Source organism: Canis aureus, chromosome 35 (assembly GCF_053574225.1).
Source record: "Canis aureus isolate CA01 chromosome 35, VMU_Caureus_v.1.0, whole genome shotgun sequence".
Classification (NCBI taxonomy): Eukaryota; Metazoa; Chordata; class Mammalia; order Carnivora; family Canidae; genus Canis; species Canis aureus.
In genome coordinates, this window is record NC_135645.1 from 3399965 (window position 1) to 3426041 (window position 26077).

General features: G+C 42.9%; 1 protein-coding gene and 1 pseudogene across 1 annotated transcript in view; both read left to right on the forward strand.

The window, feature by feature from the left end:
• HEG1 (heart development protein with EGF like domains 1) overlaps nt 1–7098 on the forward strand; it is an 89543-nt gene extending 82445 nt beyond the window's left edge. The window contains exon 18 of the mRNA XM_077884081.1: nt 1837–7098. Coding sequence (XP_077740207.1) covers nt 1837–1986 — 150 coding nt within the window. The 3' untranslated portion in view covers nt 1987–7098. The remainder of the gene's footprint in view (nt 1–1836) is intronic.
• Nucleotides 7099–16430: 9332 nt separating this feature from the next.
• LOC144305655 (U6 spliceosomal RNA) lies at nt 16431–16531 on the forward strand (annotated as a pseudogene).
• The last annotated feature ends 9546 nt before the right edge of the window (nt 16532–26077 follow it).

Sequence of the window (26077 nt, forward strand, 5' to 3'; positions counted from 1 at the left end):
CAACTTCTCCAGTTGCTATGGGGACTAGCCCGAGCGTTCAGACTTTGGATGGGAGGGGTTCCTGCTAGGGAAGCTATTGTTCCAATAAACCCTTTGAAAAACTTGAAACTGGAGGAAGAACAAAAAGAAATAAGGGAAAGATAAACATAGATGCAAGCTCAGCGCTGGTTTAAGGGTTCCCCATCGATGTCTCCACACAAGTGCTTTGTCATCTTCTCTGTCGGGGAAGCCCTTCTACTGTAACCGCAGCCAGGGGTCTGCAGGCCTCTGTTGTCCAAGCAGGAGACTTACCCAGTGTGCCCGCGCTCTCGCACCTGGTGCTGAGCACCCCTCACCCGAGCGTGTCAAGTCACACACGGACAGACAGACCTGTAGCGTCTGAGGACCAACCCCACTGCATTCCCATGGACTTAGCTAAAGAGTTGCCTTCAACAGATGTAATCAAGAACTTAGGGGATCCCCGGGTGGCTCAGCGGTTTAGCGCCGTCTTCGGCCCAGGGCATGGTGCTGGAGTCCCCATCGGGATCCCTGCATGGAGCCTGCTTCTCCTTCTGCCTGTGTCTCTGCCTCTCTCTCTCTCTCTGTCTCTCAGGAATAAATAAATAAAATCTTAAAAAAAAAAAAAAAAAGGAACTTAAACTCCCATCTTCATTTCAGAAAGGAGCTGAGCAGTCCGCAGCAGAGCCTGTGCTTTCTGGCCCAAAGCTGTCCCCTGAGTGAGAAGCTGTCCCTCACAGTGGCCTCAGGTGTCCTTTGGGCACTCCTAGGAGTCACGTTCATAATATGCTGTCTCCAGTGTCTTATTTTGATCAGGCCAGCCTTTTCTCCCAGTGGTCCTCATGGAGGGTCTCCTCAAAGTAGCCAAGTCATTCCCTGCGAGCTGCTTTTGCACATCAGGTAGTCGTGATGCGCTTCTCTGGGACTATGACCTTGCAAAAGTCAGCTCCTCATTCCTGGCAGGGACATGTGTTCTGCTAAATGCCAGAGAGGATGTAAAGCCATCGGGCTCCACAGAAAAAGACACTTTTTTCCTTACAGTGAAGATAATAATCAGGTAATAATCTTGATAATTATGATAATTAGCCCAGGTGTTTTCCTATGTTGGTCTAAAATTGCTGGGCCACTCTTGATAGTTTTTTAAAAATCTCCTTTTAAAGTACAAGTAAACGGGGATCCCTGGGTGGCTCAGCGGTTTAGCGTCTGCCTTTGGCTCGGGGCGCGATCCTGGAGTCCCGGGATCGAGTCCCACATCAGGCTCCTGGCATGGGCCTGCTTCTCCCTCCTCCTGTGTCTCTGCCTCTCTCTGTCTCTATGTCTATCATAAATAAATAAATCTTTAAATAAATAAATAAATAAATAAATAAATAAATAAATAAATAAATAAATAAATAAATAAATAAAAGTACAAGTAAAGGGAGCACCCGGGTGGCTCAGGGGTTGAGCATCTGCCTTCAGCCCAAGGCGTGATCCTGGAGTCTCGGGATCAAGTCCCACGTCGGGCTTCCTGCATGGAGCCTGCTTCTCCCTCTGACTGTGTCTCTGCCTCTCTCTGTGTCTCTCATGAGTCAATAAATAAAATCTTTAAAACTAAATAGAATAGAATAGAATAATAGAATAAGAGCAAAGGTATCCCAGGCTCCACGAAGAGAGGGCCTGGGAGGTCCTGACCTCTAGATCAGACCCTGCTCTGCTATGTTTAGCTGCCTCCATCTAGGTTTATTAAAACATAGCATTTTTTTCTTTCGTTTTTTGTTTTCATTTCAAAAAAAAACAACCCCATAAACTTAAATCCATGGATAATAAATTGACTTTTCCTCTTTTCTCTCTGGCCACCAGCCCACAAGTGTAAGGAATCCTGAACTTGAACGAAATGGACTGTACCCGGCCTACACTGGACTGCCGGGGTCCCGGCACTCGTGCATTTTCCCCGGACAGTATAACCCGTCTTTCATCAGTGATGAGAGCAGGAGAAGAGACTACTTCTAAGTGCCGAAGCGCGAGGGAGGGCCCACCCCTCTGAGCAAGTTGCAGGACCTCGAGGCTCAGAGGACGGTGCCCCAGGAGGGAGCGGGCACCCTGGCTGCTCCCGGGCCTGGCGGAGCCCCCCTGGGGCCAAGCAGGCAGCGGGACAGGTGCGAGGGGCGCGGCCGCAGTGGAAGGGGCAGCCGGAGCCGCGACGCAACGGAGGGCTGCCCGCCGGGCACCTTCGCCCTTACTGTGAACGTGAACGTGGGCCGGTCCCGGGAGTCTCCTGGGCGCTGCAGCCGCCTCCGGCCCCCGCCCGAGGGCCGCATCTTGGCCAGGGCACGGCGTCCGGCACCTTCGCCAGGACCCAGTCTTCCCTTAGTTTGCACTTTAGTAAATTGGGTAGGGAGGTCTCTTTTTTTTGGATTTCTTTCCAAGACTGTTCCAAAAAGAAGGCCTCTTTTCCTCAGACACTTCCGTAGGCCTCAATTTGGTGATTAATTTACAGCAAAATACCGGCTCTTTGGTCGTTTTCTTGCCCGGTATCTACGTGCTAACCAACAGATGATGATGATGATGATGATGATGATGATGATGATGATGAGCATACCACTAAGGCTTGGAGATGCTGCAGGTGAGCATACAGTATCTTAGTAGGGCTCTAGGTCTTTGCAGTTTCCAAGCCACCCCTCAAACTGAGGAAATGTGCGAGGCATAGCACACACTGCATTTTTTTAGCCAAGGTGACACATTTATTTAAGATTGTTTTCTCCCTCCCCCGTTAAATCTCACTTTTCCTAATAAGTCTGCATCAGGGCAAAACAGGTTGCATTTGGTTTTCATTGGAGGCCTCGCGGCGCCGGGTGCAGGCCCTGGCGGGAGGGCGGCAGGCCGCGGGGCGCCCCTCATGCCCGGGGCCCTCCCGGGGACTCCGACGTCCACATCGAGGTGGAAGCTGCTGGCACGTGCCGCAGAACCGGCCGCCGACTGAGGGGCAGGTGCACCAGGTTCCTGAGGAGGCCCCAGGAGCTGGGACCGAGCCGCGGCCCGTGAGTCTGCTTCCCTTCCCCGGGCAGCTTTTTTGACCCTGTCTGTCCTGGATCTTGTCCACGTAGCGTAAACTTTACACCGTACACTCAGTGTAAACGTCTGACCAACTGCCCAGAGCTGTTGATTCATTGAAGAAATAGCTTCTTTCCTCTCGTGCAGTCGTCTGCCCGTCTTTATACTACTGCCCGGGTCCCAGCAGACACACGATCATTTGAGTCAGCTTCGGGGGACTGAAGACTTTGGGCCAGTTAAGGAGTTGAGAGGTTGCCTTTGGGAAGGAGATGCCACATGTCTTATTTATTGCGCCTGTGACCTGGGTCGTGTGGGGGAGCGGGGGGCGTCCCTGGTGCACGGGGTCTTTAAGCGCTACTTGTGGAACTGCGATCATTCTCGTCCTGTGCTTTGGGATAGAGAACACGGTGGCAAAAGACCGTTCCACCCTGAAGCTTGGAGCTCAGCGGCACCCACGTTTCTGGAAGCGGTGCAGCCTTTGGGACGGTTCTGTCCTGGGCATGGGTGTTTCTTCCGAGTTCCCTTCTCTCTTTAGAATGTGTCTCATCCTTACTGTTCTGTAATCCTCATCCTAAGAGTTTTAAGTGTCAACCTCTGTGTCCCATGGTCTCCACGAGCCACCGTTCCCCTGCGGCAGCAGGTACACGAATCAGGTGTGATGCTTCGTAGTCTTTACCTGGGACTCCTCGCCTGAGATACACGTTCTGTTTTTGTCAGTGGTCGCCAGCCGACAGTGTCAGAGCATCACCTTTCTGAAATCTTGGGGCTTGCGTGTCGCTGGGGAAGCCAACAGCCTGTGTGCCTCCCCGTCTCCCATCTCCGGAGAGCTCCGAGCTCCTGCCCTCCGCTCAGCCCTCAGCACACCCGGATGCCCTGGGAGCGGCCTGGCTTTCCTGGCTCTTGATGCCCATCCCTGCTCATCCCCAGAACCCAAAGCCGGCCCCAGCGGGAAGGGGTGGGGGGCGCTATCCCCGGGCATACTTAGCTGAAGGTGTCAGGTGACGTCACAGCTGATAAATCATCTCCTGTGTCAGGACCAGAAGCTATAGGCTACACAAAATGCAGTGTTCTGTCTCAAAAGCATTCTTGAGAAGAACCCCAAAGTCCAGAAAAGAGCGTCCTGTGAGTTCCAAGAATGCTTTCCTGTGAGGTTTTGTGCACACAAAGTGGATTAAGAATGTTGCTTTTCTTTTACTGTGAAAAAAGGGGGCCCCCTACGATGTTAGGCTCAAATGTATCTCATTTCTAAGAGGCCGTGGGGTTGGGGAGAGGCTATGTCAAGAGCATGAGGGTCTGAGAAGGCACGACGGCAGCTTCACGACCGCCGGGCTTCCCGCCTCCTGCAGGGCCGGCAGCAGATGACCAGCAGGCCAGCAGCTCTCGGCTCCGGCACAGGTGCCCGGCGTCAGCCCCTGCACCTGCGATGTGTGATGCGTGATGCGTGTGCACAGAAAGGCCACGGCCCCGCCTCGCTGGGGCCCCACCATAGGGAACAGGAAAGCCACTTGCCTGCTCATGAGGCTTAAACCTCTGGAGGGACGGGCGGGGCCCGGTGGGAGCCATGTGTCCTGGAGCAGGCCCCAGACTGCACGGGGACTCTCAGAGCAGGACAAGGGTCACCTCCAGCCTCCTGGCAGCTGAGCGTTTTATTTAAACTCCCCTGGGCCTGTTTCTCCTGTCTTTTCCTCTCTGCCCCATGAGCCGGCCCAGGGCCCTGGAGACAATTGAAGCCCCCCTGTCACAACCAGGATCTCCGGCGTCCCCACCGTGACCGGGCTCTGTGCAACGTCCTCGGCCTCCCCACAGCCTTGCGAGGCGTGCATCCGAGCGTCCGTGTCTTGCCCGTGTGAACTTGCAGAGAGGATACCTATCTGCCTTAGCGAGCCAGGGTTCAAGCCCTTTGCCCTGCCTTGCCCTCCTGGGAAGGCCTCGCCATCCAAATGCACCTTCAGTGTCAAAGAGGGCATGAGAGACGGGCTTCAATATACTTTAAAAAAAAAAAACAAACAAAACCCTAATATTAGTAAGCATCACCTGAACTAATGACATGAAATGCAAAAAAAAAAAAAAAATTTTTGAAAAGTCGAATCCTTTTTGAAAAAGTCCTTTGGGGTTCATCGCATATATTTCTTGGACATGTGAGGTCATCTTTAAGAAAATAGTGGCTGGCTGTGTTTAGCAAGAGTGTACTAGTACGTGGCTTTGGGTGTACGAAGGGTGAGGTGATGGCCTGGCTTTGGGCAAGTGCAGCCCGCCTTAGAGGCGCGTCTGACGGCTGCTTTGCCTGGTTCCGGCAGTAAAGCGGTGGCTCCCACGTACAGGAAGCATATTTCTGTGAACGTGATCAGAGTCGTGAACACATTCGGTTGGGTGTCTTAAATGCTGACAAATCTTCCTCCTTTGATGAAAAATTTATTTTCAGAAGCAGCTAAGTCATTTGGAGCCAAATTTGTTGAATGGGTAGTGAGATCAAGCTGGCTGCTTGCATTTGATGTTATAGACAAAGATGTGACTCTTAGGTTCTCGAAGAGGTCATTCTTAAAGGTGGCCCGGGCTGAAGGGCAGCGTCTCTGCAGTACAAGGGCTTGGACGGCCGTCCAAGATGATGTTTTTGAAGGATGGTATTTATTCAGATGTGGAAGTTCCCAGAGCAGGCACGTCTGGATCATCCCTCATGCGTGGCCTTGTGGGGTCTCCACGAAGCCCTCTTGCCCACTGGCCACGTGCCCGGGTGCCTGGTAACTCTGGGAACTTTCCCTGAAAAAGCTAAAACTGAGCATTCTAGTTGCTCCTGGCTTAGTTTAGCCTACCACACCCCAAAGTAGGGTTCTGACTGAGAGTTCTAAGGTATTTCCCCTGATTTCAAAACTAGAGCGCTTCTTTGGAGACAGGAAGAATGCAAATTTCAATATTTCACGATTTTCTGTCTTCTTTAAAACTGCCCTTAAAGGACGCCTGGGTGGCTCAGTGGTTGAGCATCTGCCTTCCGCTCAGGTCATGATCCTGGGGTCCCGGGATCGAGTCCCACGTCGGGCTCCCCGCATGGAGCCTGCTTCTCCCTCTGCCTGTGTCTCTGCCTCTCTGTGTCTCTCATGAATAAATAAATAAAATTTTTTTTTTAATAAATAAAATTTTTAAAAATAAAATAAAACTGCCCTTAATATCAGAGATATTTTTTCTACATGAAGACTTGCAGGGCTTAAAAGGGACATGTCATTTCCTCCTTCTTAACAAAATATTATTCTGAGGTTCTCGTGTACGTTTTTGGAAACCAATATAGTGTCATAGAGTTGTCTTTTGAGTATGTGTTCTTTTTTTTTTTTTTTCTTTTCTGAAATCCCCAGAGAAGGAGACTGGTTAAAATCCTAGAAATATTAAGGTATTATATTTGTTAATTTGTTGTGCTAAAGTATCTTTTCAATAGTGTTATAATCCATCCTATTTGGTGTCAACTGCTCACAAAAAAAGCCATTGAAACCGAAGGGGACAATTAAGGTTTGTAAAGAGCGATCTTACACCAGCTTCGTCCCCTCTGCATTTTTTTAGGGGGACATTTCAAAGGATTTTTATAGTAGATTCTGGTTTTATCATATTTTCTTTGGACATGGAATGCAGGTGCATATTTCTTGCATAGGAAGGATGGGACTGGACAGGGGTGGGATGGAACCACTCTATCTGGGAAACTCACCCAGATTTCTGTATTACTTTTGCCTATTTCTTTAAAAAAAAAAAAAGGTCTTTCATCATGGGTTGCTGTGAGTTTTGTTAATGTTTGTGTTGCTGGATTTATGGTTAAATGAAGCATGTAGCTGGTATATGAACTTCTTGAGTTTTCACATTGTCCTGAATTTCTTTTTGCAAACCTTTATACCTTTAGCCCCTGATTGATTGTGTTAAAAACATTATGAGAATGTTATTTAAAGTTGTATTATAATTGCCACCTCCACTAATTATTCAGTACTGTAGCAGCAAAGTATTATTTGTAAGAATTTGGTTATTTTTATACTTATATCTACTTTAAGTCTGGCGTTCTAGTCAGTAAATGATGCAATAAAATGAATATCATTTTCATTGTGTGTTTTTCTCATAATAACTAGCAAATCACACCAAAGTGCAGCAGGTTTGCTGTTCATGAGTTAACAGCGGAACTGTATAGTGAGCTTCAAATCACAAATACAGGGACTGGATCATTTCTGGATCCTCAGTGCCCAGCACGGTGAGGAAATACACTCTTGATGATGGATGGATGGACAGACACACGGACCTAAATGATAAAAAGCTGAATTTAGATAGAACACCTGCTTTTGTTTACTTTTCTTTCTGTGGACTGGAGAGCATTAGGTGACCAATTCGGATGCTCAGCATTTCCTCCTGCCTGCCCCCCACCGCCACCCCTGCTACCTCTCCACATCTCACAGGGGAAGGGGCAGTAAGCATCTCTGTACTCAGTGGCACGGGGAATCCGTCGAGCTTTAAGGCAGTAGTGGGCCGTGAGCCTTACGCTTCCGCCAGCCAGTGAATGTGGCTGCCTGGCTGGATCGATGTTCATTGATTATTTGCTTCCTTCAATACCATTCCTGACAGGGATGAGTGAGCCTCTTAGCTGCTTTATGATGGAAACCTTGGTCACTGGGAGAGGCTAATCATGTCAGCTTGGTGCCTGGAGGTGACCTTCAGCACATTAGATCAGGGTTGCAATCCATCAGAGGTCTCTGAATGGAGATGACCAGCAGCACTCTCCTCTCCTGACCCGGCTACCCCCAACTCCGTTTTCCAACCCATCAGCGGAGATCTCAACAGGACCCAGGCATTAACCCCTTTCCTTTTCCTACTCACCTCAGCCAGACATCACAGCATTTCCAGACCCACTCACCCCTGGTATCTGTGTAGGACCTAAAAGTGGGTCTACTGCTATCTACTGATGGGCTGGCCAGATGCTGGTCCTACTTGTGCCTCTGATCAAGGAATGTTGTGCCTCTACCTGGGGATTTGATTCGCCAATAAGTAAAGAACTAAACAATATTTTTAGAGCCTTGGACTTAAAGGACTACATCCATGCACACCGACTGGTTCCAGTTGCTTGGGAAGTGACAAAAGCAAAGGAACATACGCCAGAGTCCTTCTGTTTTCTGAATGGCCAGAATAGCTCTAAATCCCCAGAACAGAGTTGTGGCATCAAGCAACCATCTGACACAGCAAGCATGCACTTCAGAAAGATAGAAGAGAGATGCCAGGGGCGCCTGGGTGGCTCAGTCAGTTAAGTGTCTGACTCTTGATTTTGACTCAAGTCGTGATCTAAGGGTCATGAGATCGAATCCTGTGCTGGGTTCACGTTCAGGATGGAGTCTACTTAAAATTCTCTTTCCATCCACTACACAATCCCCACCTCCCACCCCACCCTCCGCTCATTGCTCTAATAAATAAATAAATAAAATCTTTAAAAAAGAGTGATGCTGAAAATAAAGATATTTATTGATTTTTTTTTATTGACCTCATAAAAACAGCACTATTAGAAGGTCTGGGCTCCGACCACCCATACAAGACAGTCTCTAAATTTCATGGCCTTTTCCCCCAGATCATGATGTTGGGCTAAAGTGTCTGCTCAGCTCTCTGAGCCTCAGAGTCCTTATCCCTGAAGCAGGGATAAAAATTATTGCTTTGCAGAGTTGTTGTGAGGATTACAAGGAAGAATACATGTGCGAACACTCTGTAAACTACCAAGAAACCTAACACAAAGAGAACATATTGGTTCTTTTCAGTAGGGTCCTCCTATCACCAAAAGAAAGGTAATTGGAGAATTAATATGTTGTCTCAATGCTGATTCACTAGTACCTGGTCCCGAAGACCTCAGACTTGCTGTCAAAGTGTTCCTGCCATTTCCCCTTCCCTCCTCTCCACCTGCCCCCCCACCCCCCATATCACGAAGGGATCCATGAGCACGACATTGTCAGCTCTGTAGGGGTGGGAACCAAGACTGTCCTATTGAATATAAGACGTTCAGTGCCTGGCACCTAACAGGCATTTGCTATAATGGAAGAGTGAGTGGGAAGATGAACCATTGCAATGGAAGAAATATACTGAAGTTGAAGGTCCTGGAGACTCACACCCTCTAGGAGCTGCAGGCTGGTGACTCCCTGATAGCGAGCATGTGCGTGGCTGTGATGCATCACTGAGCAGGAATCCTTAGCAAAGATGTCCTGTAGCAAAGCCCAAGCAGGTATCTGTAGATGAAACACTTTAAAGATGCTCTTTACCTGATGACCCTGGGGAACAACGGTACAGGGGAATGCTACTCAGCAAAGAAGAGCAGCGAACCACCGCAGCAGGCAGCCTCATGCTTGAGTCTCAGAACCATTGTGAAGTGGTGAAAAGAGCCAGGCATAAAGCCTTCATATTGTTTAGTTCCATGTATATTATATTCTGGAAAAGACAAATCTTCGGGGGCAGAAAACAGATGAGTGGGTACCTGGAGGTGAGGAGGAAGATTTCTGCAGTTCACTGAAAAATTTCCAGCTTTCCTTCTTCCAGGCACAAGGTAGGGTGCACTTCACCACCTCTTGTGAAATATGGCCGTGGGGCTTGCTTTGGCCAAAGAAGCATGAAGGAAACTGAAATGTATCCCTTCTGGAAAGACGCTTTAAGGGCCAGTGAGTGGGGTTCACTTCTTTTGCCTCAGCAATCATGGAAACACATGTTGAGATTGAGCTACTGCTATTGGCCTGGGACCCTGGCTCTCTAGGCTTGGAAATGTCCTGCTGCTTTGTTAAGGGAGATTCAGGGGTCACCTACTGCAGCATTACTGGGTGCATCCTGACTGGTGCGGTGCTCTAAAATTAACTCTAGTTACTGTAGTTTACATGAATTGCTTGGTTTCTAGTTCAATGCCATGGAACATTTATGATTATCATTGAAATTGTTCAACTCAGCACTTTTAGGTTTGCTTGGTTGGGTTTTTTGGCTTTTGGTTTTTTTGCTTTCTTTTCTTTCTTTTAGATTATTTATTTATTTGTTCATTAATTCACTCATGAATGAGAGACACAGGGGTAGAGGCAGAGACACAGGCAGAGGAAGAAGCAGGCTCCATGCAGGGAACCTGATGCGGGACTCAATCCCAAGACCCCGGGATCACGACCTGAGCCAAAGGCAGATGCTCAACCACTGAGCCACCCAGGTGTCCCTGTTTTTCGTTTTCTTTCTTTCTTTTTTTTTTTTTAATTTTATTTTTTAATTTTATTATTTTTATTTTAATTTTATTTTTTTATTTTATTTATTTTTATGTATTTTTATTTTTATATATATTTATATATTTATAAATATATATTTATATTTATATATAATATCTATAAATATATATTTATATATAATTTATATATATTTTTATATATTTTTTAATTTTTATATATATTTTTTTATGTATTTTGTTTTCTTAACAAGAAGTCACCTTAGAAACACTCAGTAGTGGCTCATATTTTCTCTGCTTGAGGCTTTGTGATATGAATGAGTTTCGAACCAGAATGATCTCGGTTTGAAAGAGCTTATTAGCTGTGAGGTCTTGATGAATTTCTTTCCTATTCAGATCATTAGATTCCTCCTCTATAATATAGAAATAATGAGATCCTAATTCAGAGATAATATTGAGACATCAAATCATAGGGTGTCTCTAAAGTATATCTAAACAATAGGATGCATCATATAGCTCTGGCCTGCGACGAAGCCAACATTGAATAGACTCCATGGTGGGCATGCTTCAAGTGGCTGTCTTGTGAATATAGAACTAGAATAGGTCTTTCCCTCCTGCTTACTCCACAGTTGGCAAATCCCATTAGAAGTTGTCATCACAAAAAAATAAAAAATAATAAAAATAAAAAGAAGTTGTCATCACTATGATATCAGTAAGACATGAGTTGTTTTGAGCAATACACTATAATGAATATTCCATGGGGGACTTGATCTATATTTAGCCTGCTGATGATTAGGGAAATTAAGGAACAAAGTCCATCTTCCTTCTCTCTCCACATCATCAACCCAATCCTAGAATATCTTTTTCCTTACTTCCTTATTGGTTGGTTAAGATTTCTAAGAAATTAATTCCTTTCTAAAGGCCAAGGGACTGGGATATAGTCGTCATAACCTGGAAATTGGAACAGGTTCACCTTGGCTCACAGAATCCTAGATTGTGTGACCTGGAGAGCATTGCAGTGAGGTCATCCCAGCGCGTGGTTTACAAAACCTGCCCTGGGCAAGAGGCTGGGCCAGGGAGAAGTCATCGCTGGGCTGAGACCAAATGCATGAAATAGGTGGTCAGTTTTTCAAAAAGCTAAATTTACTAATTTAAATGCGATATCTTTCAGAGATAATGTCTTTTCTACTTTTGTTTAGTTATAAAAATGCCCTTTATGAACCGATGGTGATAGCAGATGGTAGTTTCTTTCTTTCTTTCATGGTTGTCATTGGTGTTTTCCCATTTTTGAAACTAGATTAGTGTCAAGTATGAAAAGGAAGTCCCCTTCAAAAGGGCAGAATTGGGCGGGTCTCAGACTTCACAACAACATCCAAAGCTTGAGGGCAATGAAGCAACATCTACAAAGTTATTCATTTCCTTGTGAAAGCAATAGGCAGAGATTGTCTAAAAGAAAAGATTTTAGGAAGCCCGGCACCCAAGAAAATTTACTCCTTGGTGAAGTCTTAGCCGAGAGAAAAATCAAAATGCCGAATATAGGAATGGAGAAGCCCTGAGGGTAAGTATTGAAACTGTTTAGCTATAGAACTAAGACTGAAGAAAAAGAATTAAAATTTAGGAACGGAGGGACACCCGGGTGGTTCAGCAATTAATTGAGCATCTTGCAAGTCTATAGGCATCATTTTCCCAACAGTATTTGCTCACTTTGTGTCTCTGACACATGTTGCTAATTCTCACAATATTTCAAACTTTTTCATTATTCTATTGGTTATGGTGAGCTGTGAGCAGTGATCTTTGATGTAACTCTTGTAGTTTCTTTGGGACACTGTGAACTAGGCTGATCTAAGACAACCAATTTGATAACTGTTGTGTGTTTTCTGACTGCTCTGTTGACCAACCATCCCCTTATCTCTCTCCCTGCCCTTGGGCCTCCCTACTCCCTGAGACACGACAGTATTGGAGGTGGGCCAATTAAAAACCCTATGATGCCCTCTAAGTGTTCAAGTAAAAAGAAGAGTCACACGTCTCTCTTTAAATCAAAAGCTAGAAATGATCAAGCTTCGTGAGGAAGGCACATCAAAAGCTGAGATAGGCCAAAAGCTAGACTTCTTGTACCAGACAGTTAGCCAAGTTATGAGTGCAAAGGAAGAGCACTTGAAGGAAAGAAAAAGTGCTATTCCAGTGACTACACGAATGGTAAGACAGTGAGACAGCCGTGCTGCTGAGATGGAGAAAGTATTAGTGCTCAGGCTAGAGGATCAACCCAGACACAACACTGCCTTAAGCCAAAGCCTAATCCAGAGCAAGGCCCTAGTTTTCTTCTATTCTAGGAAGGCTGAGAGAGGTGACGAAGCTGCAGAAGGAAAGCTGGAGGCTAGCAGAGGTTGGGTCATGATGTTTAAGGAAAGAAGTCATCTCCATAACATGAAACCGCAAGGGGAAGCAGCAGGTGTTGGCGGGGAAGCTGCAGCAGTTGTCCAGAAGACCTGGCTCAGATAACTCATGAAGGTGGCTACACTAAACAACAGGTTTTCAGTGTAGGTAGCACAGCCTTTTACTGGAAGATGGCACCTAGGACTTCATAGCTAAAGAGAAGTTAATGGCTGGCTTTAAAGTCTCAAAGGACAGGCTGCTTTTCTTGTTAGGGGCTAGTGCAGCTGGTGACCTGAAATTGAAGCCAGGGCTCATTTACCATTCTGAAAATCCTAGGGCCCCTAGGAATTGTGCTAAATCTACTCTGTCCGTGCTCTGTAAATGGAACAACAAAGCCTGGATGACAGCACACCTGTTTACAATGTGGTTTAGTGCAGATTTTAAGCTTACCATGAGACCTGCTGCTCAGAAAAAAGATTCCTTTCAAAATATGACTGCTCATTGTCAATGCACGTGGTCACCCAAGAGCTCTGATAGAGATCTCCAATGAGATTCACGTTATTTTCTTGTGTGCTCACACAACATCCATTCTGAGGCTATAGATCAAGGAGTCATTTCAATTTTCAAGTGTTATTGTTGAAGAAATACATTTTGTAAGGCCATAGCTGCCAGAGATATATCAGCCACCACCTTGTTGAGTCAGCAACCATCAACATCAACGCAAGACCCTGTGCTGGCAGAAATATTATGTCTCACCAAAAGCTCAGGTGATGGCTAGCATTTGTTAGCCATAGAGTATTCTTAAAGTATGTACATTTTTTAGGTTTAATGTCATTGCACACTTTATAGATTACAGTATATACATATATTTTTTTTAACATTTTGTTTATTTATTCATGAGAGAGGCCGAAACACAGGCAGAAGGAGAAGCAGGCTCCCTGCAGAGACTTGATCCCGAGACCCCAGGATCATGACCTGAGCCAAAGGCAGATGCTCAACTGCTGAGCCACCCAGGTGCCCCTAGATTATAGTATATTGTAACCATAACCTTTATATGTACTAGGAAACCAAAATATCCATTTGAATCACTTTATTGTGATATTCACTTGATTACTGTGGTCTGGAACTGAACCTGTAATACCTCCAAGGTATGCCTGTACTTTTTCCCTTTCTCTTGAAGGAGTGTTTTGGGAAATAATATCTCTTGTAGTAAAGACACTGTTTTTCTAAGTGTAGAAATCATTTTTTACCTCTTCCGTTAATTCAAATTAAAAACTAGATGTCTTATTCCATTTGAAAAAAGAATCTATATAAGCTCATGCTTATAAAACTATACCTATCCATCTATCTACCTCCACCCATTCTCTCTCACTTTATCAGTCTACACGAATGGACAGAGATGTCTCACATGGCATCTACCACACATGTTAACACTGGTCACTGGATTGTGGATGGCTTTTCCCTTCCTCTTCATGCTTTTCTATGTTGCTTGAATTCATTTTAATTATTTTAACAAGGATGAGTCACTGTAATAAAAACAATAAAATTATTAATTTAAAAGATAAGATGAGGGGCAGCCCCGGTGGTGCAGCGGTTTAGTGCCGCCTGCAGCCCACGGTGTGATCCTGGAGACCCTGGATGAGTCCCACGCCAGGCTCCCTGCATGGAGCCTGCTTCTCCCTCTGCCTGTGTCTCTGCCTTTCTCTCTCTCTCTCTGCATCTCTATGAATAAATAAATAAGTAAATCTTTAAAAAAAAAAAAAGATAAGATGATGGGATGCCTGGGTGGCTCAGTTGGTTAAGCATCCCCCTCTTGGTTTCGGCTCAGGTCATGATCTCAGGGTCATAGGATCAAACCCTGCATCAAGCTCCTTGCTGGATGTGGAGTCTGCTTGAAATTCTCTGCCTCTCTCTCTCCCTTGCCCCTCCCCCTGCTCATGTGCTCTCTCTCTCTCTCTCTCTCTCAAATAAATAAATAATAATAAGATGAGGACAATAACATATAATTTTCAGAATTGTTGAAAGAATATACGTGTATATACCATATATATATAGGGATGTGTGGGTGTATATGTACAGGCACATGTGTGAGCACGCACGCACACACACACACATACGTGGTCTAGCGTACTTTCTGGCATATTGTAGGTACTCAATGGATGCCAGGTGCTATTATTATTGTTTTCTTGGAGAGAAGAGCCTTAAATCCCGACGGTAATAATCTCCTGTATTAGTTGGGGTTCTTAGTTGCACAGATGGGCATTCACTCTGTTTGACTTTTTTTTTTTAAGATTTTATTTATTTATTCATGAGAGAGAGACAGGCAGAGACACAGGCAGAGGGAGAAGCAGGCTCCATGCAGGAAGCCCAATGTGGGACTCGATCCCGGGTCCCCAGGATCAGGCCCTGGGCTGAAGGCAGCGCTAAACCACTGAGCCACCTGAGCTGCCCTCTGTTTGACTTTTTAAGGATATCAGCTTTTTAAGGGTATCAGGTGACTCACAGAACCCCAGGAGGGACTCAGAAGATCCCCAGACAGGAACAATGGCCACGTCGCCCTGCAGGAGCACTCTAGTAGAGACAAGCCCACCGCCACCACTGCTCTGCACAGACCCAACCGCTCCAACCATGGACCCCAGGCAGGATGTTGACACCTCAGCCTCTGCTGCCCCTCAAGCCAGAGAGTGGACTCCATCTGGTACTGCTTCCTTTCATTTCTGTCTTCTAAATATAAGTCCTGTATAGATGCCTCTGATTTATGGCACCAAGTCCAGAGGCATCCCAGAGACCAGAGAGGTTGCACAAGCAAGGTCTTGGCTTCTACCTTGGAAACACAGGACTCATAATGGAGGAGACCCCCATATACAGGAAGGTGGTCAGAGATGCTAGAGAGCCTCAAACAGGACAATCACTATTGGCAACACCTCCTAAGTATCCCTTACAAAGCTCAATGATCCAAAGACCAAAGGATCCCAACAGTTCTTGAATATTTTGGTAATTTCCTTATTTACCCATAGGTTCTGTTGATTCTTTGAAATATATTTACATAAAATTCTAAAATCTTGGAGAAGGGACCCCTTATTTGGTGTAAACAGTGTTATCAGAGGCCTCTCAATTCTTAGCTAAAAGAGGGACAGAGTTGTTATAAAAAATATAAACTATTTATAAAGAAAAATATTTAAAAAGCAAATGATGGGGTGCCTGAGTGGCTCAGTCAGTTAAGCATCTGCCTTCAATTCAGGACATGATCCCAGGGTCCTGGGATTGAGCCCCATGTCAGGCTCCTTGCTCAGCAGGGAGTCTGCTACTCCCTCTCCCTCTGCCTACTGCTTCCCCTGCTTGTGTTCGCTCTCTCTGTCAAATAAATAAAATCTTTTAAAAAAAGCAAGTGATAAACTAAGAATTTACAGTAGATATGATGGCAGGAGGTTAATATATATTGATGCTTCAAACCTCATACAAATTACTTAGAAGAAAACCGGGGTGCCTGGCTGACACTGTCAGTAGAGCATGTGACTCTTGATCTCAGGGTCATAAGTTCAAACCCCATATTAGGTGTTAGGTGTTAGAGTTTACCTAAAAAACAAGCAACAAACAAAAATCATTAAAAACCCAATAGATATGTGGGCAAAGGAGATGCACAGATGACTGACAAAGGAGAAAGCGCAAGAAGACACATGGTATAAAAAATATTAATTCTCGCGTACTGCTCAAGAGAAGGGAGATTTCCACTGTCTGGGGACCAAGCATCTTGCACGTGTTCTTATTTTATCCTCACAACCATAAGCATGTTAGATATCATAATCCCCATGAGTAAACTTGATGTTCACAAGGGTTAGCTAGCTTGTTGACCAGTATCACTTGGTGTGCTCACTTGGAATTATGTAGAGAAGATTAGCATGGCCCCTGTGCAGGGATGACCAATATCACTTGGCAACACTGGAACTGAAAGACCAGGGTCCTTCATCCACTAAACTCTGTCTCTAGTGATGGGCATAAATCAAACCAAACTCTTTTCTACCTCTGATATTAACAAAACCTAATGCTAATGAGAACATGGTGGAAAGGTCTTTCTCATGAGGGACTGTGGGTGAGTAAATCAAAAAACCCTTTACCATCTGTCAGCGCTTATTAAGAGCCATAAGAATTTGATTTCCATTGACCCATTCATTTCACTTTTGGAGAATCTTCTCTTAGGGAATAATTCAATATATGGAAAGCATTATGGGCAAAAAGATGTTCATCAAGGATTTACAAGAGTGAGCAATTAGAAACAACCTAAATGTCTAGAATTATCTAACTAATTTGGCAAATGCTTACTTTCCTCCTAATGGAATACCATATAGCCATTATAACCATGCTATAAATACAGTGAAGGAAAATGTTCATATTGTTTTTTTAAAAAACTTTTTAAAAAATTACAGCTGAAATACAATAAATACTATATTAGTTTCAGGTGTATAACATAGTGATTCAACATTTCTATACATTATGGAATGCTCACCATGATAAGTACAAGTTACCATCTGTCACCATACAGTGTTATTACAGTATTATTGACTATATTCCCTGTGACTTACTTATTTTACAACTGGAAGTTTGTACCTCTTAATCCCCTTCACCTATTTTGCCCATCCCTCACCCTCCCTCCCATCTGGCAACCACCAGCTCTCTGTATTTATGAGTCTGTTTATTTTTTGTTTATTTATTTGTTTTTTAGATTCCACAAATAAATGAAATGGTATGGTATTCATCTTTCTCTGTCTGATTTTCTCTGACTTATTTCACTTAGCATAATACCCCCCGGGTCCACTCATGTTGTCACAAACAGCAAGATCTCATTATTTTTTATGGCTGAGTAATATTCTGTTGTGTATATATACCACATTCTCTTTAACCATTCATCTAGTGATAGATACTTACGTCACTTCCGTATTTTGACTATTGTAAATAATGCTGCAGTAAACATAAGGGCACATACGTCTTCTTGAATCAGTATTTTCGCTGTCTTTAGGTAAATATCTAGAAGTGGATTCACTGGATCAGATAGTATTTCTATTTTTAATTTTTTGAGGAACCACCATACTGTTTTGCGTAGCGCCCGCACCAATTTACATTCCCACCAACAGTCCACAAGGGTTCCCTTTTCATTTATGAGCCTCATCAACATTTATTATTTCTTTTTTTTTTTTTTTTAATTCTGACTGGTGTGAGGTGATATCTTACTGTATTTTTTATTTGGAGCTCCCTGGTGATTAGTGATGTTGAACATTCTTCGTGTATCTGTTGGCCATCTGTATGTCTTCTATGGCAAAATATCTCTTCGGGCAGGTCGTCTGCCCAGTTTTTTTTTTTTTTTTTTCTGCCCAGTTTTTAATCAGAATGATTGTTCTCTTTTTAGTGATGAGTTACACGACTTCTTTATATATTTTGGATATTAACTCCTTATCAGATATATCATTTGTGAATATCTTTTCTTATTCAGTAGGTTACCTTTTCATTTTGTTGATGGTTTCCTACATTATGTGAAAGCTTTTAATTTGATGTACTCTCAATTCTTGTTTTTGCTTTTGTTGCCCTTGCATAAGGAGGCAGATCCTTAAAAAAATATTGCTGAGGCTGATGTCCGAGAGTTTATTGCCAATGTTTTCTGTTAGAAGTTTTATGGTTTCAGGCCTCACATTTAGGTCTTTAATCCATTTTGTGTTTATGTTTGTGTATGGTGTAAGAAAGTGGTCCAAGTTTCATTCTTTTGCATGTAGCTGTCAAGTTTTCCCAGCACCATTTATTGAAGAGACTGTCTACCTTATTGCTTATTCTTGCCTCCTTTGTTATAGGCTAAATGGCTATATAAGCTCAGGTTTATTTCTGAGCTCTGTATTCTGTTCCATTGATTTATGTGTCTGTTTTTGTGCCAGTACCACACTGTGTTGATTACTACAGCTTTGTAGCACAGTTTGAAATCTGGGATCGTGGTAACTCTGGCTTTGTTCTTCTTTTTCCTGTTTTCTTTGGCTGTTCAGGGTCTTTTGCGGTTCCACACAAATTTTAGAATTCTTTGTTCTATTTTTGTTGAAAAATACTATTGGTATTTTCATAGAAATTGCATTGAGTCTGTAGATTACTTTGGATAGTATGGACATTTAGTGATATTAAATCTTCCGGTTTATAAGCATCGGCTATCTTGCCGTTTAATTGTGTCATCTTTAACTTCTTTCATCAATGTTTTATAGTTTCAGAGTGTAGATCCTTTATTTCCTTGATTAAATTTATTCCTAGTCATTTTGTTCTTTTTAATGCTGTTAGAAATGGAATTATTTTCTTAATTTCTTTCTATTCCATTATTAGTGTATAAAAACACTACAGGGATCCCTGGGTGTCGCAGCGGTTTGGCGCCTGCCTTTGCCCCAGGGCGTGATCCTGGAGACCCGGGATCGAATCCCACGTCGGGCTCCCGGTGCATGGAGCCTGCTTCTCCCTCTGCCTGTGTCTCTGCCTCTCTCTCTCTCTGTATCTGTCATAAATAAATAAAATATTAAAAAAAAACCACTACAGATTTCTGTGTGCCAATTCTGTATCCTGCAACTTTACCAAATTCATTATTAGTTATCAAATTCTTACAGCCTCCTACGATACAAGTTGAGAACCACCTTATAACGAGAGGCATTGTTACGAACACTGCTAAGAGAAGAGATCTTAAAAGGTCTCATCACAAGAAAAAAGTGTATTTTTGTAACTATGCACAGGGATGGATGTGAACTAAATTTATTGTAGTCATCATTTCACGAGGGTAACCTATATCGAATCATTATATTGTACACCTGAAACAAGTGAAATGTTATATCCATTACACTTCATTGAAAAAAAAAAAAAGAAGAAGAAGACAAAGTCTCCAGAAAGAGAAGGCAGGTGAGTGGAGGGATTGAAAGGAGGGGAGGAGAGAACATCTGATATAGTGGTTTAGGAATGTGGGATGAAGCTGACTGGGGACATGGAGTGGTATTGGACAGAGGTTGAGAACCGTGGACTTATGATGGCAGCAATCTTCATATAAAACAATTTCCCTGTGGGAGAACTCAGCAGCGGGTATTAGAGCAAGAAGGAGGCCAAGGTTGGCCTGGAATCAAGGTTTTGTTTGGCAGGTAGCACCAGTATGGGAGGGTACTGGCTAGAGGACTTTTCTATGAGTGATAGCTGATGGGTCTGGACTTAGAACCAGGAAAGGCTAGATGACAATGAAGGGCTGACCAAGGTTAATAGCTTTAATCCATAAAATATATAGAAAGCTCATGTACTTACCACACTAAAGCTCATATGCTAAAATATATAAAAAGCTCATATTCATACTATGAATAGCCCTTCCCTTAAAACAAAGAGACAGGGAGAAGGACAAGCATTGTATGTTCTCATTCATTTGGGGAATATAAATAATAGTGAAAGGGAATATAAGGGAAGGGAGAAGAAATGTGTGGGAAATATCAGAAAGGGAGACAGAACATAAAGACTCCTAACTCTGGGAAACGAACTAGGGGTGGTGGAAGGGGAGGAGGGTGGAGGGTGGGGGTGAATGGGTGACGGGCACTGAGGGGGGCACTTGACGGGATGAGCACTGGGTGTTATTCTGTATGTTGGTAAATTGAACACCAATAAAAAATAAATTTATTATAAAAAAAGGACATGTAGTATATACACACAATAAAATACTACTAGCCATAAAAAAAAAAAGCAAAGAGACAAAAATCATGAACAAGAATTACAAATAACCTAACAAATATATGGAGTATGTTCATCCTCATAGTGGTTAAATCAATGAGAATTTAAATACTGAGGTATCATTTTTCACCTACCATAGTAGGAAAGAAAGCCTAATTTTTTTTTTTTTTTGAGAGGGGAAGGAACGAGAGGGGTAGAGAGAGAGAGAGAGAGAATCCCAAGTAGGCTCCACACCCAGCGTGGAGCTCCATCTCACGATCCTGAGATCATGACCTGAGCCTAAATCAAGATTCGAACACTTAACTGACTGAGCCCCCCAGGTGCCCAAGTGCAACTTTTAAAAATTAAAGTGCTTCATGCTGTTGAATGAGAGGAAAACTTCAGGGGTGTAAGTTAATGTGAATCTTTACAAAGATAACTTGGCCGCAATTTCTACAAGCCTTGAAATTTTTACCCCTTGAATTAGTAGTTTTACTGCCAGGAATTTATAAAGGAAATAATACAAAAGAAAAAAATTGAGAGAGAGAGAGATCCTTCTCACTCCCTTGCTGGTCAACACTACACTTGTATCCAAAGAACTAAGTCCAGTTAACCTTCAAGAATAATGAAATTTTAGGACCATTAATGTCCTCCGAGGCTCTCTGTTCTCCAATTGATAGACATCACAATAAAATAAGCTTTCTCAGCCAACTTTTCCACAGAGCAGGTCAATCAAAATTTCCCTAACTTGATTGTAATTACTCCTGCATTTCTCTTCCTCCTCAGTTTCTAAAATTAGCTCTTTGGTTATCTCCCACTAGACTGTGAACTCCTCAAGGACAGAGATGTCAGTCTTATTATCGGTCTTCTCTCCACCTCTACACCCTTTTGCTAACACTCACATGGCAGGTGCTTCATAGATAGGCGTAGCATTGGCTTTCGTTTCAGCTGAACCCTCCTCCGTTATTCCCCATCCTCTACCCTCTTTGGCTTGTGCATTTGGCTGAAGATCAAGCTGGTCTCTTTGTTCAGTTAATTTGTTCTTAAGTGTCCTTGTGTGGATGTGCCAATACGTTGGCATATCCAAGATGCCGTGTTTATTAATAGACTCTTGCGTCACAAACCTTGAAGCAAGGTTCAGGGTCAATGGCTCTCTGGGTTTATCAGCATAATGAAGGGATGTGGCAACACGCGGGCAGTAAAACATGGTAGAGAATCAGTTGACTCATGAAAAGTTAAAACTGGAGAGGAGCTCAGGAAATTATGGGGTTGTTTCATCCTCCACTCCAATTTTGCAGAAAAGGAATCTGAAGATCAGAGAGAGGCAGATTTCCCAAGTTTACTGGTTCATGGAATGGTTAAGATAAGAGGGTCTACACAGCTGGCGTATTATGATTTCCAGGGCACAAGTCATCCAAAGTATGTGTCAGGAGAACATGTGAGCTACAGAAGCGTATGAGAGAGGAAGGGCAAGACCAAAAAGCCCAGCTATGTTGAGTGACATAGTGGAACTTGATAGTGGAGGGAGAAGTTGCCAGTGATTCTGTGAGAGGGCCTGGTTGGAGAATAGGGACAGAGATGTGGGGCAGATGTAGACAGGTATCTAGATGAAATAGGAACAGCGTGGCATGATGAGTAGAGCATGGCCTTTGAAAGCTGGAATGTAGTCCTAGGGCTGTCACATATCCCCTTTTTATTAAACTTCTCTAAGACCCAAGTCTGTAGTCTGTAAAACTTGCCCATAGAACTGACTTCTTAGGGTTGGGTTAAAGGAGACAATGGATGTGTTGTGTTATTCAGCTTGGTACCTGGAGAGAGCTCTGGAAGATGGTGGTTTGTGACATTCTCACGGAGGGCAAGTCTTGTGGCCCTTTTGGGAGGTTAAAAGTGAACACTGTTCCCTACATCAATCTTCAGGACGCTTTCAGAAAGGGTCAATCAGTCCCTTCCCTGATGGAGGACCTAACCCTATGGGGCTGATTGCACTCTATAGTGGGCTCAGCAAACTCCATCCTGTGGGCCAAGTTCAGCCAGCTGGCTGTTTTTGCAGGACCTACAAGCTAAGAGTGATTTTTACATTTTTCGATCACTAAAAAAAAAAAAAAATTATATTTTATAAAATGTGAAAATCATGTGGAATCCAAATTTCAGTGTCCATAAATGAAGTCTTATTGGCACACAGCCACACACATTGGTTCACATATTGGCTCTGGCTGCTTTCGTGCTACCATGGGACAGTCCAGGAGTCAAGACAGAGATTCCATCTCATTACTTCATATTGCTCCTCACACAACACACATCACAGTGAAGCAGCTGGAACTCGACAGTGTTTCAAATGCCATGTGTATGGTCTTACCAGGACATTTTTTTTCTTTTTTAAATTACCAACGCATACCCATCACATCAAAACAAGAAAAGAAAAATGGATTTCAAATATCATGCTTTTGAATCACAGTATGGATTATTTTGTTACCAAATTAGATGGCAAAGCACTAATTATGCAGTGATGTGATATGTGGGCTAAAACAATAGATTGTGTTACTATTACCAGACTAAGGACATATTACAATATTCCCAACTCACAGGAAAGTAACCATCAGAAAAAATAGGAACTTTTAAGTGGAATATTTCATTGCAGCAGAGTGTGTTCATAAAATTAATGAAAATGAAGCCACAATCAAAGCAAGTTTCCAAGTGGCTCATTTGTTAGCCAAGCAAGGAAAGTTAATTAAATTGTGTTTGATTGGGGACGCCTGGGTGGCTCAGTGGTTGAGCGTCTGCCTTCAGCTCAGGGCGCAATCCCAGGATCTGAGTCCCACATCAGGCTCCCTGCAAGGAGCCTGCTTCTCCCTCTGCCTGTCTCTCTCTCTCTCTCTCTGTGTATCTCATGAATAAATAAATAAATCTTTTTAAAAAAGAAAAGAAAATGAAGTGTGTCCAGAGGAAAGATATCTATTTAACACTGTTTTCAGCAAGAACAGAGCTGAGAACACTGGGAAGAGCATCAATAGGCAATTAACAAATCCCTTTGAGTGGCTTCCCTGGCTCTTGATTTCCCTGGCTCTTGATATATGTTACCCATACTACTCAGTTGTTTATTCAAGGAGTCAGTGAGAAGTTGGAAGTGACTAAAGAACTAGCCTCTATGGAACATCTACAGGAGAGAATATTTTCAAAATGGAATTATACACTTTAAATGGGTGAATTAAATCTCAATAAAGCTGTTTTTTTTTAAAAAAGGACATTTTCAAAGAAGTTGCGAAAGCACTACTTCAGTATAAGCTGAAGTAGAATCTGCTAAGATATGTTACAACTGAAGGTGGTAGAAATAAATACGGAGCAGGAAAAGCTATAGTTGGATTCATTCACAAAGCATGAAAACATTAGGCATTTAAAGCTTATGGTAATTAGGGGTGCCTGGCTGGCTCAGTCAGAAGAGCATGCAACTCTCCATCTTGGGGTTGTGAGTTTAAGCCCCCCTTTGGAGGTAGAGGTTACTCAAAAATAAATAAATAAATAAATAAATAAATAAATAAATAAATAAATAAATAAAGCAAGCTTATGGCAATTCCGTGTATTACTCATGAGTATTCTGTATATCAGGTGTTAAGGAACCAATAGTGAACAACGGTTCAATAACAATAGTGAGCTTCATTCACTGTCAGTTGACTTAACCATCATTGGTTCTGTGAATTTCTCTCTTTCAAGACTATTTAAAAATTTTTAAGTAATTTCTACACTCAACGTGGGGCTCGAATTCACAAGGTCAAGATCAAGAGCCGCATGCTCTTTCAACTAAGCCGGCCAGACGCCTTGCTTTTTTATGAGGTATGGAAGCTAGTCCTAGTCGTATCCTGACTCGCCCTACTAGAAAGCAGTTTGATGGAGGGGCAGTTGTAAAGTTTTATTGCAAGTTTGTGAGTGCGGGGCTGAGATTAAAATCTTTCTGAGCCGGAAGAACCACTCTCAACCACTATTATCAAACAAGAATGGCTTTTGAAGTTACCTTTTGCTAAAAACCTAATAATGATTCCTAATAAACTCAACTTCTCATTACGATGCAAAGTGGCTTGTACATGCAAATTTTTACTGTGGTAAAGTCATTTCAACAACTAATGTTGTATAATTCACAAGTAATGTATAGCTGCTTTCTATACTTCTCCGTGTGGTCAAAAGCTAAAATGAGGGACGCCTGGGTGGCTCAGTGGTTGAGCATCTGCCTTCGGTTCAAGTCTTCAGGTCGTGATCCTGGGGCCCTGGGATCTAGTCCCACATTAGGCTCCCCGCAGGGAGCCTGTGTCTCCGCCTCTTTTTCTGTGTCTCTCATGAATAAATAAATAAAATTAAAAAAAAAAAAAGTGAAAATGAAAAGATCTTCCTCCCCATACAAATTTGCAGCCAATATATTTTTTTAACTTAAACTACGGGTTCCAGTAGTGTTTTTCAGACTTCATTACAAGTGTGAAGAAAATTTCTATATTCCAAAATCTGTTTTACTACATAGCTGAGAAGAGTATCTTCCTAAATTTCAATTATTATTATTATTATAAATTTTAATTGGAAGTAATTAATTTGCAATATAATGACATGCTAAAAGGCAACCACCAATAGAAGAATTTAATGGAATTCTATAACTGCCTTCTGAGCAATGAATATACTTAATTAAAATTACATGTTCATGGGCTGATGTCAGCATTTGACAGCACCTATCTGTGTGGACAGACATTTTCAAAATGAAATACATAAAATTTCATTATAAATCAGCATCAATAATTAAACACTTGGGCAGTCCCAGTGGCCCAGTGGTTTAGCACCGCCTTCAGCCCAGGCCCGGGATTGAGTCCCGCGTCCGGCTTCCTACATGCAGCCTGCTTCTCCCTCTGCCTGTGTCTCTGCCTCTCTCTCTCTATCTCTCTGTGTCTCTCAGGAATAAATAAACAAAATCTTTAAAAATATATAATTGAACACTTGTGATCAATTTTGATGATTGGGAACCTGATTTTGAACCTCAATAAGCAAAATATTATTCCTGCCAAAGAATTCCTTTCTTCTATTAGTAAACCAGTATTACCAAAAATTGTGCTCGATTATTACGATCTTTTAAATCTCATCAATAAAATTTATTTTGGGAATTTGTTTTCTTTCCTCTGTAAATGTGTACATGATATCCTTAATTTTGCCTCTTGGCCCACCAAGCCTAAATACTTACCATCTAGCTCTTCATAGAAAGCGCTACTAAGCCTGACCTAAGTCACCGTCCCACCTGTGCTATTATGATAGTAAATCTACTTCATGGTTTTGAGTCAGTAAGTGTAAAGTGTGTAGAATGGTGGTGTGTGGTAGGTGCTTTTTCAATATAAGTTATTAATATTAATAGCTATATTTCTGGAACTCTTCTGAGCTATACAGAAATTGTGGCCCTTACAAAAGGTTATCTGTAGGTGAACAAAAATGTTCTTTTGGATAGGCGTCACTAAAAGTGCCCTGCACCTGCAGTGGTTACTACTTAATCCACCCCAGGTCTTTTTTTTTTTTTTTTTTTTTTAAGATTTCATTTATTTTGATAAGAGAGAGAGAACACACAAGCAAGGAGAGTGGCTTGCAGAGGGAGAGGGAGCCTCGACAACGTTGGGCTTGATTCCAGGATCCTGGGATCACGGGGTCACAACTGGAGCCAAAGTCCACCCAGGCGCCCTCTCCAGCTCTTTTTTTTTTTTTTTTTAATACCTTTGTGCTTCTCCGTCTCCCCCCCTTCTTCTCCTACTTCTTCTGGTAGCAGCTTTATTGACATAGAATTTTTTTTTT